General features: G+C 55.0%; 2 protein-coding genes and 1 pseudogene across 3 annotated transcripts; all 3 read right to left on the bottom strand.

Moving 5' to 3' along the window:
- Positions 1–4,504: 4,504 nt before the first annotated feature.
- LOC308278213 (nucleoside diphosphate kinase, mitochondrial-like) lies at positions 4,505–5,117 on the bottom strand (annotated as a pseudogene). Its single transcript has one exon. The product of its transcript is annotated as a nucleoside diphosphate kinase, mitochondrial-like (transcript).
- A 2,202-nt stretch (positions 5,118–7,319) lies between these two features.
- On the bottom strand, positions 7,320–9,923 carry LOC308278212 (immunoglobulin lambda-like polypeptide 5; the record flags this gene model as incomplete). Its single annotated transcript, XM_080717838.1, has 3 exons — positions 7,320–7,639; positions 8,825–8,943; positions 9,715–9,923. 3 exons carry the CDS (start codon positions 9,921–9,923, stop codon positions 7,320–7,322), a joined length of 648 nt encoding a protein of 215 aa, XP_080573964.1.
- A 2,411-nt stretch (positions 9,924–12,334) lies between these two features.
- On the bottom strand, positions 12,335–12,885 carry LOC308278210 (immunoglobulin omega chain-like; the record flags this gene model as incomplete). Its single annotated transcript, XM_080717831.1, has 2 exons — positions 12,335–12,765; positions 12,840–12,885. The coding sequence occupies 2 exons, from the start codon at positions 12,883–12,885 to the stop codon at positions 12,335–12,337; spliced, it is 477 nt and encodes a 158-aa protein (XP_080573957.1).
- Positions 12,886–17,373: the final 4,488 nt, after the last annotated feature.

The raw sequence follows: 17,373 nt of genomic DNA, 5'->3' as shown, positions 1-17,373 counted from the left end.
ATTTTTATTTTGAAACAGAGTCTCACTAAGTTGTGGAGGGCCTCGCTAAGTTGCTGAGGCTGGCTGCAAGGCTGCGGTGGATGCTCCTGTCTCGGCCTCCCAAGTGCCGGGATTACAGGCGTGCATCACTATGCTCAGCTAAACTAAAAGATTTTCTCTGAGCTCCCTGGATAATAGATTTCACTCCCCTGCAGAGGCGTCAAACAAATACCACCATAACTGAATGCATGTGGTTTGGCCTTAAAAGTAATTCTGAAAACCACAAGCGTATCCCGTGTCATAGGGATGAGTATGGGCTCATGGGAGTTACGGGTGGCCTTCACTGTCTTATGCCTGTGTTGGACCTTTGCAGACACCAGCTCTCTCGGCATCTGCATGAAAACCACTCATGCAGGCATAGGCAAGATCTCAACGCGAGAAATAAGCCCCGAGAGAAGGTGTGGTCTCTGGCCAAAGTACTTCCCACTTTTAGATATTCTTTCATAACTATTCTTTTAGTAATGATTCTTTTAACTCTCCACACGAATTGCTCCAGTGGTGTAAGATCAGGACTGTGAGAGAAACTGAGTCCGTGGAAAATAAAGTTTCTGGTAATTTGTCTAAGCCTCTAAACGTCCTCGGCTTTGTTCAAATGGTAATAAAATTTAGTTAAAATTTAGATGCAGTGGCAGCATTCCATTCAGTAATTACAAATGCAGAACTCCTTCCTATCTTTGACCTTCATTCTAACCATTACAATAGAGCCAAGGGCTAGAAGGAATCTTGGCCTTTGCACCTAGTGATAGCGCTGCCTGGAGACAGGGCGACACCACCTGGTTAAAATAGCTATGTCAGAACAAAGGACAAATAAAATAGATGTGTAAATGTGAAAGAAAGAAAATATGGTGAGAATAAAAAAGCATTTTTGTATGAAGAGGAGCTTATCCTAAGATTGTCCCAAATAGGAAAGAAAGGAATTAGAAAGATAAAAAGCAGGTTACAGAAGGATTGTGGTGAGGAAATGGATTATTAAAAGAGGAATAGGCTTCTAATGAGCCTATCGTTTGAGGAAAAGTGCTCAGCTGCTAGAGAAGTACATCTGACAACTAAATCTAAAAACTTCATATTATTTCTTGGTGTTTACCTGCCAAACTGTGTTATGAGCTTGCTTGAGCTTTCAGACAGCAGATGGTATTGCAGACAAAATCCAGAAGACATTCATCGAAATCCTCTAAATCATCATAAATGTACACGGATTTCCCTACGCCAACTACATGTATGAAAGCTGGAATCTCGGACTGCGTCCCCCATTCAGCTCAAAGGAGGTTGCTAGATAGAGGAGGACATTGGACTAAGCCCTAGGAATAAAAGTTCTGAAAGGGTTAAAGAAAACTCTTAAAAACTGGATTCTTCAAATGATTTTGGGTGTGACTTTTGTTCTTCTGGAATTAGCCCACTAAAAGCCTCTGCAGCTGCAAGGCCAGAAGGGCTGACTCGGAGCACAAGACCCACCTGGGGTCATGGGACTGATTTCAATCACAAAGACCTGTGATGTCACAGGCCTCACTTTTGTCTTGTTCAGGGTTGGTGATTACATGTGTATCTCACTATTGTATTTTGGGTGTTTGCACTTTTCTTCTAGGGAATCACGGGGAAATGGGGAAATATAAAAAATCTTGTGTCTAGAATAAAATGTTCGATTGCACAAGAAGCATTGATCCATGTCAGATTCTTTCCAGAAGCGCCATAAATAGGAACTTAAAGAAATTTATTTCCTAGAAGGGAAAGGATTGCTGCAGACAAGCGGCTACAGTACGGGCACCCTATCCTCCCCCATCTTTTCTGAGATTTGATTCGATCGCGAGTGGGATTATGCCCATCTCGACTGAGCGGCTTGCGGCAGACCTTGCCCCTGGGGACACCCATATCACCCAGTATAGTTTCCCATTTGTCAGCAGCCCCACATACTGGGATATTATTAATTCCAGGCACTCTATAAGAACAGCCTTCTGTCATTTCTAAGCCAGATTTGTTGTGGGTACCCCTTCTGTGGATATGGAAATAGAAGTGAAAGCTTTACCTCAGCATAAGGCAGCCTTTTTTTTTTTTTTTTTCTGTACCAGGGATAGAACCCAGGGGCATTGTACCTCTGAGCTATACCCCTAGCCCTATTTTTTTTAGTCCTTTTATTTTTGTTTTTGTTTTTTTTTTTTTTTTTTTTGGTGGTTCTAGGGTTCCTGGAAGCCCTTCTACCTCCGGGCTACACTCCCAGACCTATTTTATATTTTTATTTGGAAACAGGGTCTCTTAAGCCAGGAAGGCTGGCTTCGAACCTGCTCGATCCTCCTGTCTCCGCCTCCCAAGCGCGGGGATTACAAGCATGCGCCACCACGCCCGGCTTAGTCCTTTTATTTTTGAAACAGGGTCTCACTGAGTTGCGAAGTGCCTCACTAAGTAGCTGAGGCTGTCCGCAAACCATAATCCTCCAGTCTCAGCCTCCCGAATGCTGGGATTACAACCATGCACCACCACGCCCGGCCAGGCAGCCACTTTTAATCAGACCCAGCATGACATCGCCATCCTAAATGATGAGACTACATTAACCTTTAAGGTAATCCTCTACAACTGGGTGGCCTCAGGTATCTTGACTGTAGCTATTATCAAAACGAAATGTCGCCAGGCGTGGTGGTGCATGTTTGTAATCCCCGCGCTTGGGAGGCTGAGACAGAAGGATCTCACGGGTTCGAAGCCAGCCTCAGCTACTACTTAGTGAGGCTCTCAGCCACTTAGTGACACCCTGTTTCCAAATAAAGTGTAAAATAGGTCTGGGGATGTAGCCCGGAGGTCGAAAAACCCCTGGGTTCCACCCCTAGTACCACACAAGAAAAATAAAGAATAAAAATAGGGCTGGGGATGTAGCTCAGAGGTAGAATGCCCCTGGGTTCCAGCCCCAGTGCCTAAAAAAAAAAAATAACAAAAAAAAAAAAAAAGCGGGCGTGGTGGCCTACTTGCTTGTAATCTCCGTACTTGGGAGGTGGAGAAAGGAAGATCTTACATGTTGAAGCCAGCCTCACTGGTTTAGGAGACCCTGTTTCCAAAAAGAAAAAATATAAGCCAGGCATGGTGGCGCACGCTAGTAATCCCTGCACTTGGGAGGCAGAGACAGGAGGATCACACAGGTTTGAGGCCAGCCTCAGCTGCTTAGTGAGGCTCTCAGCAACTCAGTGAGACCCTTTTTTCCAAATAAAGTATAAAATAGGTCTGGTAGTATAGCCCGGAGGTAGAAAGCCTCTGGGTTCCACCCCAGTACCACCAAAAAAAAAAAAAAAAATGTCGGGTTTATATTTTAAGTTATTAAAAAATGAATTAAAGCAACGAAAGATGTAGAAAAATACTTTATGAGTACCCTTGCCTTGGTAATAGTCCTTTAAGCAGTTACCTAAAATTGATTCCATTTAAAGGGAATTATTTTATGTTTGATGCCGTTTTTTCCTTTCCTTCTTTTTAGGTGATGTTTAACTTAGTTCAAGTGTCAAGACTGGACCTAACACTGGTGGTTACAGCTTGGAAATGCCTCTACTACAATCCTCAGAAAGGATTTCTCACTGTCAGCGTCTGCCATTTCCAAATCCCACATCGCCCCTTCTCAGCAGGAAGTAGTTGCAGAATAAAAGACTCTCCGCCCGGCTCCGACAGAAATGGAACGACGACTTGACAGTGGAGACATTTTTTTCAGTACTGGGGATGGAGCCCAGGGGCATTCTATCTCCAAGCTACACCCCAGACCTATTTTTTATTCTTTATTTTGAAACCAGGTCTCACTGAGTTGCGGAGGGCCTCGCTAAGTAGCTGAGGCTGTCCGCGAACCGCGATCCTCCGGTCTCAGCCTCCTAAATGCTGGGATTACAAGTGTGCACCTCCACGCCTGACTATGAGTGGAGATTTGAATAAATAATTATTTTTCTGAATATTTTTTGCCTCTGTCTGACTTTTCTCTTTCTTTCTTTCTTTCTTTCTTTCTTTCTTTCTTTCTTTCTTTCTTTCTTGCAGGTCTGGGGATGGAACCCAGGGGCATTTGACCCCTGAGCTACACCCCCTGCCCAATTTTTTATTCTTTATTTTGAAACAGGGTCTCACTGAGTTGCGGAGGGCCTCGCTAAGTAGCTGAGGCTGTCCGCGAACCGCGATCCTCCGGTCTTAGCCTCCCGAATGCTGGGATTATAAGCGTGCACCACCACGCCCAGCTTGACTTTTCTCAAGTTATTCTTTCCCTCAGTTTATCTTGAACTGAAGGATCACAGGTTGTTGGTGTTTTGTTTTGTTTTGTTTTGTTTTACTAAGCAGTGAATTTTAATGTCTCTCTTGTGGGGCAGGAAGGTCACCCTTGAAGACACCCAAAGGTTGTCTGGCACTTTGGTACAGAAGGACTTGGTCCAATCTTGCTCTGGCTTAGGGTACAGAAAGGCACATAAAGTTGGGGCTCAAACTTTTCTGGGCCGGGTAGAAGATGAACAAGAACATTATTTCAGGGAGACAGGATGGTGTGGGCTGGGGTCTGCCGGCCAGAGGAGTTGTTCTGGGCGGATGCTGGGGCACCTGGGCAGCACCAGCCCTCAGGCCAGGCACCATCAGTCCAGCGCACCAGCTCACTGCTCTGGAACCACACCTGGATCTCTCTTGGGCCCCTCCATGGAGTCGCCGGAGTGGATGATGTTCCTGCTGATGTAGTGCTGAAGTGCCTCGCATGGTCCCCAGGGCAGCCTCAGTGGAGTCAGTGTCCTATCATGGTCCTCGAGGCGCGGACCACGTTGTGCTCTTCCCAGACCATGGCCACCACGGGTCCAGAACTCATGTAGCTGATGAGGGCTGGGAGGAGGGGCTTCCTCTGTAAGTCCTGGTAGTACTCAGCAAGGATGCTCTCAGGGGCCTGAAGCATCTTCATCCCAACCAGCTTGAAGCCCTGCCTCTCAAAGCGCTGGATCACAGCCCCCACCAGCCGCTGCTGCACCTTGTCTGGCTTCGCTGTAACCAGCATCCCGCTCCTGGGTCCAAGAGGGCCCTCCCGAGCTGGGGCACACCAGGGTGCACGGGCCGCACAGCAGCGCCTGCAGCACCACACGCCCAAACAGGCCGCCCATGTCCAGGGCCCCCGGATCACCCGTTTAATGAACATCCTGCGAGAGAAATAGAAATGTTCCCCAAGGAACAGAGATAGACACTGCATGACCAGCCCCGGGCAGCACGGTACGCTGGCCAGTGTCACTGCTATGCCAACCCCTCGCCTCTCACCACTGTCCTTTGCCTACATAGTCCAGTGTCACGGTCGACACCATGTCAGCAGTTTCCCACAGGAGAACTTCACGGTTCTTCCATGTGGGTGCACTGAGAATAGCTCTCTTCCTGCTTCACCAAGGCTTCTGCCACTTTCTTTTGGGGCTCGTGACTGGGCCTAGTCTATCGGGATTCTCTCAGAGCTAGGTGTTTGGGCCAAGACTCTGGTGACAACTGGGATTGAAGCAGGCAGGATGTCCCTTGTTGCCAACAGTCAGCTCTCCTCTCCCCATTGCCCTCTTAGAATATATATATATATATATATATATATATATATATATATATATATATATTATGTAACTGAGTAAAGCCTCGCTCTTGTTTGATTGGTTTTATTTGTTTTTGTTTTGTACTGGGGCTTGACGTTAAGGACATTCCACCTCTGAGCTACACCCTTGCTGTGTTTTCAAACAGGGTCTTTCTAGGTTGCTGGGAGTCCGGCTGCATTGTGGAGGCTGTCCCTGAGCCTGTGATCCTCCTGGCTAGTACCGGGATTACAGCTTATCTGTACTCATTAGATCCAGATTGGGAAAGCACCAGTATGTATGTGTGGAACCCAAACAGAACTGCTTAGCGTTTCTGTGGCCCAGCTGATGGAGTGGCTGGTAGCGCAACTACATGACTGGAAGGGTGGATTCCTGCGTATTGACAATGTGTTTTGAGGTTAAGGGATGAGATCAGGATTGATCGCCCACAGGGAAGGTAGAGTGGGGAGACTGACCCTTAACCTTGGGGCTGTCAATTGGAACCCAGCCCTGACCTGGGCTGGGCTGCATCACCCTGTACCCAGCGTTGCCTCCACTCTGAAAGACATCTTTTTTAATGTAGACTTTTTTTATGATTTTGCTTTTAATAAGTCTTGGGCCAGTCACCTAAGCGATCATCTTATCCAGAGAGTATGGGCCTAGCATCGAAGCACCTGGACCAGGAAAATGAGGGCAGAAAGCTCACTTTTGTTCTGTAACCTAGTAAATCACACTAGGATGTGACATGTTCTTGGATATGGTGGCATCTTGCTTTTCAAAAGAAAAAGGACAGCCGGGCGTGGTGGGCACGCTTGTGATCCCAGCATTCGGGAGGCTGAGACAGGAGGATTGCAGGTTCGCGGACAGCCTCAGCTACTTAGTGGGGCCCTCTGCAACTCAGTGAGACCCTGTTTCAAAATAAAAAATAAAAAAATAGGGCAGGGGTGTAGCTTGGAATGCCCCTGGGTTCAATCCCCAGAACCGAAAATAAAAAGGATAAAAAGGACTTGCACTGTCCGGCCTGGCAGGCTAGGAGCTTGGAAACTGCCGTCCTCACAAGTGACACCCTCACGGCAAGCAAAGTGCACACCAGGCCCGCTCTGCACAGACCCGCGGCGCCGGCACCTCCGGCTTCCCTCTGCTCTGGGCGCAACGATCTCTTCTCCCCGTGGCCACCGCGGAGCTCTGGACCATCTGCGTGTGACCAGCCCACGGGACGCCCCCTAACGCTTTCCCCTCTGCACTCGGAATGGGGGCAGACTCCCCACTGGCTCCCCACACCTCCCAAGCACACCCCAGAGCTCTGGGTCCCGTAACCCGGAGGGTTTGACTGGAAGGGGCCCATCAACTCTTGAAGGACCCGCAGTGACCCAGGAGTGCTATGGCCCCGAGGGTGCAGCCCCTTCCCCGGTCTCCTGACCTTCATCTCAGCCTGACCTGCCCACGGCCTGGGACCTGCGCGGCCCCTAATGGCCGAGTGGGCACGAGGGATGGAGAGAGGGAAGGGAGGGGCGCAGGGACTGAGTCCTGGTGACCAGACTGGTGCCCCTGGGAGACGGCGAGACTCCCCCAGAGCCTTTCCCGCCGTGTGCCTGGGTTCCTCCACACACCCCGGAACCCCGGGTGCACGTGAAACACTAGATAAGAACAGACGAGATAGAGCGGGATTTCTGATGCACAGGATGTTTTATTGAGTTTCTGAGTCCAGGGAGAGGGCTGGGCTGGCGGGTGGGGAGACCCCTCCCGGGCGGGTGAGAACCGGGCCTAGGCGCACTCTGCAGGGGCCACGCTCTTCTCCAGGGTGCAGCCTTCGTGCGTGACCTGGCAGCTGAAGCTCCCGCGAGCTCTCCACTGGGCGGGCGTCAGGCTCAGGTAGCTGCTGGCCACATACTTGCTGTTACTCTGCTTGGCGGGCTTGGTGGTCTCCACGCCCTGGGTGACGGGGGAGCCGTCTGCTTTCCAGGTCACCGTCACGGCTCCCGGATAGAAGTCGCTCACCAGACACACCAGGGTGGCCTTGTTGACCAGGAGCTCCTCAGCCGATGGCGGGAACAGAGTGACCGAGGGGGCGGCCGTGGGCTGACCTGGGTGGGTTGGGGGGCTGAGTCACCAGAGCAGAGCCCAGGTGCTGGGAGCCCCGGCCACTCACAGCCCGGCCCCCATGCACTCCAGCCCCTGCCGCGCGGTTTCCCCTCTGTCCAGTGCGGGCCGTGCTCCCTTCTCCCTGGCTCTGGAGTCTGACTTTGGACTCTCACCCTGCACAGGCCCCACCTCCGGTCATCCCTCCCATGCCCAGAGCTCCCCCTGTGGACGGGGGCTCCCTCCCAGCTGGCCTGGGGAGACCCCGAGCCTGTGCCCTCGATGTGGGGGACCTGGAGGCTCCTGTTCCCTCAGAGAGCAGGCACTGCACCATCAGGGCATCCGCTCTGCCAGCGAGCAGTGGGTCCCGCCAGACAGGCCCTGGGGCCTCTGACCCCTGCTGTCTCCCTGACCCCAGCTGCTCCGTCACCACACTCTTGGCCTCAGCTAAGTTTGGGCAGCTCTTGAACCCCTGTGCCCCATTCCTAATCATCTGAGTCTAAGATGCCCTTTAGAAAAGGTGAGCGGTTGGCCCGTGCACACAGGGACACAGGCCCCAGAGGACAGGGGCTCCAGGGACAGAAGAGTCTCTGCCCTGGGGACCCTCCTCTTGATGACCACCCTGGGAGAGCCAGGCTCCGCTCACCTGGCCTGGTCTGACCCACCTCGTGTCCATGTCCTTGTGGTCCAGCAGAGGGCCAGAGAGCTGCGGCCCGGAGTGAGCCGGAGCCTCGCTCTGCCTCTCCTGGCCTCCACTTGGGGCAGCCTCCTGAGTGCCCAGGGGCTGAGATCCAGCCCTGCAAGGTCCCGGGGCCTCTTGTGTGGCCTTCCCAGCTGGGGGGGCACCTGCCGCTCAGCCCAGACGCTGGGGCTCACGGGCCCTCTCTGGGCCCCGTGTTCCTCAGAAGACACTGGTCCCTTGCCCCCACTTGGGCGCCTGCCCTAGAAGACGGGATGGAGCCCTCTCCCTGACTAACCCAGCCCAGGTTCCCAGGTCACCTCCCATGGCCCTCCTGCTGTGGGGGGCCTCCCTGTGGCTACCCCAAGATCACCATCCCCCATGCTCCATGGGGAAAGACAAGGAGTCAGCATTTACAGCTGGGGAGGGAGAGGGAAAGAAACCCCAGAAAAAGAGCCTGTGGGCTCTCCTGAAACAGCGCAGGGGCGGGGCAGGCTGGGAAAGGACTCACCTAGGACCCTGAGCTGGGTTCCGCTGCCGAAGACAAACCACGGCGACTGAGGCTCAGACCAGAGCCCGCGGGGCTGGCACCGGGGGCCTGCCCCCTGGGGGCCGGGCAGGAGCAGGAGCCTGCTGGGCATGACAGGCGTGAGTGGGCTGCGTCCGCAGTGGAGGGAGGTGGGCACAGCTCCCCGGGGCCTGCGCCCTCGTCCCAGGAGGGTGTCGCGGGGCCGAGGAGTCCCCCACCACCTCCCGGTCTCTAGGACTGTCAATATAGACGGCCATGCTGGGCACCATGGTGCTCAAGTCCCTGAGCGACCTGTCTTCTCGGTGGCTGGGCTGCGGCAGGGAGGCCTGCGCTGGCCACTGCAGGGCCTCAGAGTCTCCGCCCCACAAGTTTCCCTCGGTCCGGCCAGGGCTTCTTCCCTGGGCCCAGGCACTGCGGTGTCCTGACGCAAGGTCTCCCTCAGGGACACGCCTCTGCTTCCGTGTCTACTCAAGGACGTGCAGCCTGGTCCCGCCTCCTCCCTGGTGCCCGCTGACTTCCCAGCCCACTTTCCCCGTTCATCTCTCCATCCATCCGTTTGTCTGTTCATCGTCCATCAGTCTATCTCTCCATCCATGTATCTGTCTATCCATCTATTTATTCACACCTGAATTCACACGTTCATGCATTCATCAGTCTGTCCATCCATTCATCCATCCATCCATTCATTTATCCATTCATCAGTCTGTCTTTCTATTAATTTATCTCTCTGTCCATCTGCTTAGTCAAGCCTGAATACACCTATTCATTCATCCATCCATGAGTCCATCCATCCATCCATCCATCCACCCATCCATCCATGCATTCCTCGCTCAGCCCCAGGGAGCCCACACCCCAGTCCTGCCGCCCTTTACCTGCCCCACGGGCTCCGCAGGCGGGAATGGCTGCTTCCTGGCCCAGCTCTGGGGCTCCGGCTCCTGCCCCTTGGTGCTGCCTTGGGGGGCAGCAGGCAGTGGGTGCCCATGGCCAGGCCCAACAGCAGTAGCAGGGCCCCACGTGGCCTGGAGCTGGGGCCCTGCCCCCCAGGGACCTTGTGGCCCGCCTGGCCTGTCTGGGGTGTCATCTACTCTTGGGGTCAAAGGCCCCTCTTGCCCCGCTGGTGGGGTGTGCTACCTGGAGAGGTGCCCAGGACCCTTTGCTGGCCACGGCCTCCCCAATGCACACTGTGAATAGTGCACGTCCTCACCCTGGACTGGCACTGGTCCCCGCCCCAGCCCGGCCCCCTCAGGTACCCCTGGGGGTCTTCCCAGGACACCTGCCAACTGCCCTGCTGCGGCCGGGATCGGGGTTCAACTGCTTCCCAGCACAGCTGCCTGCCTGGCCTGGCCCCTGGGGCCCGTGGTGGGGCACACTCGGCCCCTGTTCCCCAGGTCCCAAGGCCACCGGGGGCGGCGGAGCGTGTTGGAGCTGGAAGCGTGCAGAGGTCGGCTGAGCACGTCCCCAGAGGGACATGGGCTGAGAACATGGTTACACAAGACAAACTCACTTCCTCCAGGAGGAAGGGCTGGTGCTGACCTGCGTCCACCTCCCTGGGTAGGGGGGTCCCTGGGTGTATCTTAGCACTGGTAAGTGGACATTTTTAGCCAAGTTTGGGGTCACACAGGAATTGACTCTCCTGGCAACTCTCTACCAGGAGGCACGTCCCATCCACTGTGTGGGCACCCTCTGCACAGGCTCCCTCTCTGCAGGGCACATTCTGACCCACCTCCTAGGAGCTTGGGGTGCCAGGCTGTGGACCGGGGAGGCGGGGACCCTCCTGCTCCCCGTTCATCCACGAGACTAAGCCCCGTGCCTCTGGGTCCTCCATGGGCCGGGCAGGACCCCCAGTGTCACCAGACAGGCGGAGTTAAGGAGGACCTCAGTGGCCACCAAGAGTGGCTGACGGAAACCTGGAGTCAGGAGCTAGTGTCCCCTAGAGCAGGGGCCGGCACCCCGGGCCCAGTGCCATCCAGCCCAGCCCCACCGGTGTCCCTGAGTCAAGCTCAACAGGCCACAGCCACATCTACCGGTTCATCCGCAGCGTGGGAAGCTTCCCAGGGCAGAGCTGAATGGTCACCACAGGGACAGCCGGCGCCCGAGAGGCAAAGACGGCTACCATCCGGCCTTTACGGAGAGGCCTGTGGGCCCTGCCCCTGCCCTGTGAGGGACGGAAGACCTTCAGCCAGCCGGGGGGCGATTCTGAGGCCACTAAGCAATGTCCAGAGAAATGTGGGGTTGTCACAAATGCAGAGAGGACATCTGGTAGGCTTAGCAGCTGCGATGACATGGGCCAGCCCACAGCAAAGATCCCCAGCCCCCGAGTGTCCAGAGAGCCGTGGTGGGAGCCGTGCTGGACCTGCACGTGTGCCGCTCCTCCCAGCAACCGTGTTTTCTTGACGTTTTGATCCTATAAGCCCTGGGCATAAGCCGGTAGCAAGAGAGGCCGTGTCCGGGGCAAATATGCCCCCCTCTGACCCCCAAGAGTCTCAAGAGTAGGGCTCAGCTGAGTGTGGCAGCACGGGCCTGGGATTCTAGTACTTGGGAGGTTGAGACAAGAGGATTGCATGTTCAAGACCAGCCTCAGACATTTAGCAAGACCTTATTCCTCTTTTTTTTTTTTTTTGTACTGGGAATTGAATTCAGGGGCATTTTACCTCTGAACTACACCCCAGCCCTAATTATGTATTTATTTTATTCATTTATTTTTTTGGTGGTACTGGGGTTCCTGGAAACCCTTCTACCTCCGAGCTATACTCTCAGACCTATTTTATATTATTTTTATTTGGAAACAGGGTCTCTTAAGCCAGGGAGGCTGACTTTGAACCTGCGCGATCCTCCTGTCTCCACCTCCCAAGTGAAGGAATTACGAACGTGCGCCACCACGCCCGGCCTTATTCTTTATTTTTTGAAACAGAGTCTCACTAAGTTGTGAAAGCCCTCACTAGGTAGCTGAGGCTCGCCGCGAACCTGTGATCCTCCTGTCTCAGCCTCTCAAGTACTGGGATTACAAGAGTGTGCCACCATACCCACTAGCAAGATCTTATTTCAAAAAATGAATAATAAAATGGGTGGGGCTGGGGCTGAGACAAGAGGATTTCAGGCTGCAGGCCAGCTTCAGCAATTTAGCAAGAACTTATTTAACAACAACAAAAAAAGGGCTGGGGCTGGGGCTTGGATGTAGTGCCCTACATTCTGGTCCTGGTACACACACACACACACACACACACACACACACACACACATACACACACACGCAGTAGGGGCTCAGGGAGCGCTGTCCACAAGGCCTGAGCCAAGCAGGCTGGGATGGGTCCGTTTCATCCCGTGATTTTGCACTGTGACACCAATCTGACCAAAACAACTTGCAAAGGCACAGACAGCTTTAATCCTGTAATCCAGCCTGCAGTGGGCTCCCAGCCCCACTTCCAGACAGGGAGAAGCTCTGCCCCCACCCGGCCCCATGCCCTGCTGCTTCCAGTCCCTCCCCACCTCCTCTCAGCCCAGCCGCATCTTCAGGTCAGGAGGCCTGTCCTGCGGTGCCTGGGACCCCGAAGCAGTGGGTCCTTCACTCCTGGCCTCTCTCCCTCGCCATCTCCTTTCTCCTCGCCAAGCCCCGGGCCCCGTAGCACAGTAATACACAGCCTCGTCCTCCGGCTGCAGCTCAGAGATGCTCAAATACCCCCGGTTCCTGGCCACGTCTTTGGATCCAGAGAAGCGAAGGGGGACCCCGGGGCCCTGGTGCTGGTCCGCGTGGGAAAAGTATCTCAGCAGGAACCTGGGAGGGTGGCCCGGCCGGAGCTGGAACCAGTAGATGCTGTACACGCCGACGTTGTGGGCGCTGCTCAGGGTGCAGGGGAGGCGGGTCGTGGTTCCGAGGGACGAGGACCCGGATGGCGGCTGATGCAGGACAGGCTGAGGGCCTCCGCCTGGGGAAGCAGGTGGGCGCGGGGTCAGGGCAGGGCAAGAGAAGGGCTGGGCGAGGGCTCCGGAGTCCCCTCACCTGGGCCGTGGGCCAACAGCACGAGCAGGACAGCGGGCCAGGACATGGTGACCCCGAGCTCTGCCTCCCACGGCCACTGCTCCCTGCCCTGTGGTCGGGAGCGCACTCCTTCCTGCTCTGAGGGGAGGGGCCCTGGCGCCCGGGTCCTGCTCGCCACCATCCTGGGCTCTCTTGGGTTTCGGTGACTGTTCCAGGAAGGGCCCCCGAGGGCCCTTGCGGCTCTGGCCTGGCCCTGAGGAAGCACCGGGCAGGAAGCACCTGCTAGAAGCTCAAGGGCCTGCCGGGGGGCTCAGGTCCCAGCAGGAGCATGACCTGAACCCCCCCAGGAAGCTGGCCCACAGGAATGAGCATCCTCTCCAAAAGTAAATGCCAGCGAGCCAGGGAGAGAGGAATGTCCCCCACGGGGTGGGGACCTGCTTCACTTGGCAGAAAGTGTGTGGGCCCTGGAAGGCGGGCCCTCCGTCCCCTCGCAAGCCCCAGCAGTGGCCGTGACCTGCCTCCTCTCCCTCTGCCACGGTCCAGAGACTCGGGCCCATCTGCCATTTGGGCGTCCCACCAAACCTCCTGTTGACTGACCGCGCTGGCGAGGGCCCGTTAATCAGGTCAGCCTAGTAAAACATGGAAGTGTGTTGAACGCCTTGGTAAGAACCTGCACCGCACGCCAGGCGTGGTGGCGCAGGCGTGTGATCCCAGAACGCGGGAGCATCACAGGCTCCCAGCCGGCCTCCGCAACTTAGCGAGGGCCTTTGCAACTGAGGGAGACCCTGTCTCAAAACTTGTAAAAAGGGTCGGGGGTGCAGCTTAGAGGTCGAATGCCCCTGAGCTCAACACCCTCAAATCAATTTGGGGTATGAACGGGCAACAGGTGGGTCTGTGGTTTGTGCTTGCTTAATCAAGGGTGTCAAGGGGGGCGTGTTGTCTTCCAGGGATCAGGGCACAGGTGTGTGAGGCGCGAGGACTGACCGAGAGCCCACATGAGGCAGGGAAAGCCCCGCGAGAGTGGGGATGGGCGGGCTGAGCTGGATCCGGGTGGCCCAAGGCCCCTGCTGCTCTCAGCCTCTCAGCGCCCCCTCTCCTGCCGCTGGAGATCTGAGCTGAGGACGCAGGATTTGACCCTGGGCTTGGAGCGAGTCAAGAGTGAAGGGTCTCGGGCCTCGGCCATGCTCCCATTTTGGCTCCCGTCAATGGCGGTCCAGGCACACAGGCCCCAGGCCCTGGCCAGGAGAGGGGCAGGGAGAGGACCGAGGTGGCAGTGGGAATCAGTGGGGATGCGATCGCTCTTTTCCGAGGGGCCCTTCAAGTCAGACCTGTTCCTCTTGGACCCCCTGGCACAGTGGGGTGAGCGGTGGTACCCGCATGTCTGCCCAGGAGCTGTGCAGGAGATACACATGCACATCACACCCACGGGGTCCTGAGGACGCTGGAGCTGGGTTTCACCCAGGAGCTGGAGGCTCCGACTAGCTCTGGGCGCTGTCTCAGCAGAGCTCGTTAGCCACATGCTAGGGGGGGTCTGCAACCTGCTGGTCTTAAGCTGGCCAACCACCATGGGGCCCTGCATCAGAATACACACACACACACACACACACACACACGCACGCACGCACGCACACACACACACACACACACGCACACACCAAATAGAGTCATAAATTTATTTAAATTTTCTTTAATTGTAATGCCTTAACAGTTATTTTTATTCTTCTTGAAAATACATTTAACACTGATCATTCCTTTTACAAGTGTTTATCGCATTGAAAGAAGACTGTTACACATACACCTGTAGTTTACAGTTTTTATTATTGATAGTGCATATATTTTCATAATCGTAATGCTAATCGTCCTCATTGTCTTCCTGGATGGAAGGCAGGGGGATCCTCGCTGTGGGGCGAGTTAGGGACCCTGCAGACCCCACCCGCGCCCCCCCAGGACCCTCACCGCCCCGGAACGCGCGCGCCGCGGAACCCTGGAACGGACGGGGACGTGCGGGGACCGGAGGGCAGGCGGCGGCGCTCCGTGCGCAACCGGAAGCAGAGTCCGGACCGGAAGCAGGGTCCGCTGGAGCCGTGGGCGGGGTGCGGGGTGCGAGCTGCGGCCCGGCGGCTGGTGAGCCAGGTGCGGGCGCGCGGGGGCTGCTGGGAAGCGGGCCGGGCGCAGACCCCCGAGCCGGCTCGGACGTGGGGGGACCCCGGCCGGGCTCTGCGTTCCCGCCGCCTTTGCCTCCGCCCGCGCTCGCGGGAGGCTCCCGGGTGGCGGGCATGCTGGCCCGGGTCTGGAGGGAGCCGCGCTGCAGCGACGCCCTGCATCAGAACACACACACATACACACTCACACACGCACACACACATAACACACTCACACACGCACGCACACACACACACGCCATTGTCTCAGGGTGAAAGGGAGGGTGATGGATGGCCTCCTCGTGCCTCCTCCTCCCGTGGCCCTGCGGAGCGGGACCGTGAGAGGCCAGCTCTTCTTGGAGAACACCGGGATTCCCTTACCAAGGTCACCTGACACTAGCCTGAGTTGTACTCGCGCTGTCAGAACAGTACAACGCCGCCTTTTAAGCTTGCTGAGTGTTTCTAGCTTGTCGTAGTACAGAGGAGGGGCATAAGGAAGGCTCCGCTCCTGATCTGGTAGGTACTTGGTAAAGTGGGAGGTGCTAGAACTCAGTGTCTTGGGCCCAAGCTCGGACCACGGGTTCCAGGACACAGACGTGATTACCCATGCTGTGTCGCTGGCCAGAGTCGACAGAATACTAAGAACCCAGCTGCGTCTCCCTTTTTAATTCACCTTCCTCCTCCTCACTGCGGTTCTAGTTCGGGTGTTGCTCTCAACACCCAGTTAGCACTGATCACCTCCCTTTTGGGATAGGACGAGCTGACATCTCCGAGCTTTGGCAGGGAACAAGACTGGACTTGAGGTATCATGTAGGATACCATAAGGAACCTGTTTCTGGCCGTTTTCACATATTTAAGCTTTCTTGGAAAGCAGAAACGTAAGTAAAGAATACCGTCCCTACGTGAAAAGCATGAAGACATGTACGTGAAGTTTTTCTCGAAGGTCCATTTTGAAGTGGGACCTTCATGGAAAAATAACAGGCCCAAGACTAATCACGGGAAGTCCACCGCTGTCACGAGAAGAAAGCTTTTAGGAGGTGGAGGCTGGTGCAGTTAACGAAGGTGGGCTGGGCCGGCAGTAGGAAGCCTGAGTACAGGGACATCACTCTCTGAGACTTAGTTCTCCCTTGTGATGGTTGGACCAGATGCCTCCCAAGGCCCTTCACCAGGAGTCTACGATTCCTCCCCTCAACAGAAGCAATTGTTTCCCAATGAAACAGTGATACTCAGAACATCACAAAGCCCTCCTGCAGCGTGAAGTATAAAATGCCGAACCGGAACTTGTATTTCCTTAAAGCCAAAGCTGCTGATGTGGTGTGTATCCGGCACGAGTTTCGGTTGCCCAGCCTAACGAGTCAGGGCCTCAGCATCAGGCATTGTCGGCGTGCCTCTGCCTGGACTGACCAGCACCTGCTTTTCCTGGATCAGTGAGGCAGCCCCCAAAAGACACCACCGCAGAGTGCTTCTCTCTGGACGAACCCGCTGGTCTGTTCATTGTTTATCAGAAAAGCTTAGGCCGTAGGTTTGAAGGGCAGGAGTGGAGATGTAAAACTTCTGAGACTTTGACATGCTGGCACAAGCAGAACATGAAAACAGCTCGGCGTGGTGGCGCACACCTGTGGTCTCAGCGGCCGGGAGGCTGAGGATGGAGGAGCGTGGGTTCCAGGCCAGCCTGGGCAACTTAGTGAGATGCTGTCTCAAAACAAAACAAAATGCTGGGTTACAGCTCGGTAGTAGAGCACCCCGGGCTCTGTCCCCAGTACAGGGTCAGCAAACTGGTGGAGCAGGGTGTTTGCTTTCTCTTCTAGCTTTAAATTAATTTTAGAGATCCAGCACGGTTATTCTTCACTTTACATGTAAAATCCCTCCACTTTTTAATTCAGTGCACGTGTGCTCACCGTCCACTACTTGCCGTTAGAGTGGACATGGCAGACCTCTGCTCTGCTGGAACTTGCTTTTGTTCCCAGGACTGGAAGACAAGTAGCAAATCAGTAGCTAGAGGCGGTGGCAGGCTGGTCTCACTGAGTTGCAAAGGGCCTCACTAAGTAGTAGCTGAAGCTGTCTTTGAACCACGACCCTCCTGTCTCAGCCTCCCGAATTCTGGGGATTACAAGTGTGCGCCACCATGTCCGGCTCACCAGATTTTTTTTTTTTTTTTTGTCTGGGGTTGGAACCCAGGGGCATTTGACCTCTGAGCTACACCCCCTGCCCTATTTTTTATTCTTTATTTTGAAACAGGGTCTCACTGAGTTGCAGAGGGCCTCACTAAGTAGCTGAGGCTGTCTGTGAACCGTGATTTTCCAGTCTCAGCCTCCCAAATGCTGGGATTACAAGCGTGCGCCACCACACCCCGCTCGGCTCACCAATTTTTAAGGAAAAGAAAAATTTTATGGAGTATTTTAAAAACTTTTTTT

The sequence above is a fragment of the Muscardinus avellanarius genome (genome assembly GCF_963383645.1).
Source record: "Muscardinus avellanarius genome assembly, chromosome: 21".
NCBI classification, from domain to species: domain Eukaryota; kingdom Metazoa; phylum Chordata; class Mammalia; order Rodentia; family Gliridae; genus Muscardinus; species Muscardinus avellanarius.
Note: the sequence above shows the minus strand (reverse complement) of the source record. Positions and strands in the feature narration are given on the sequence as shown.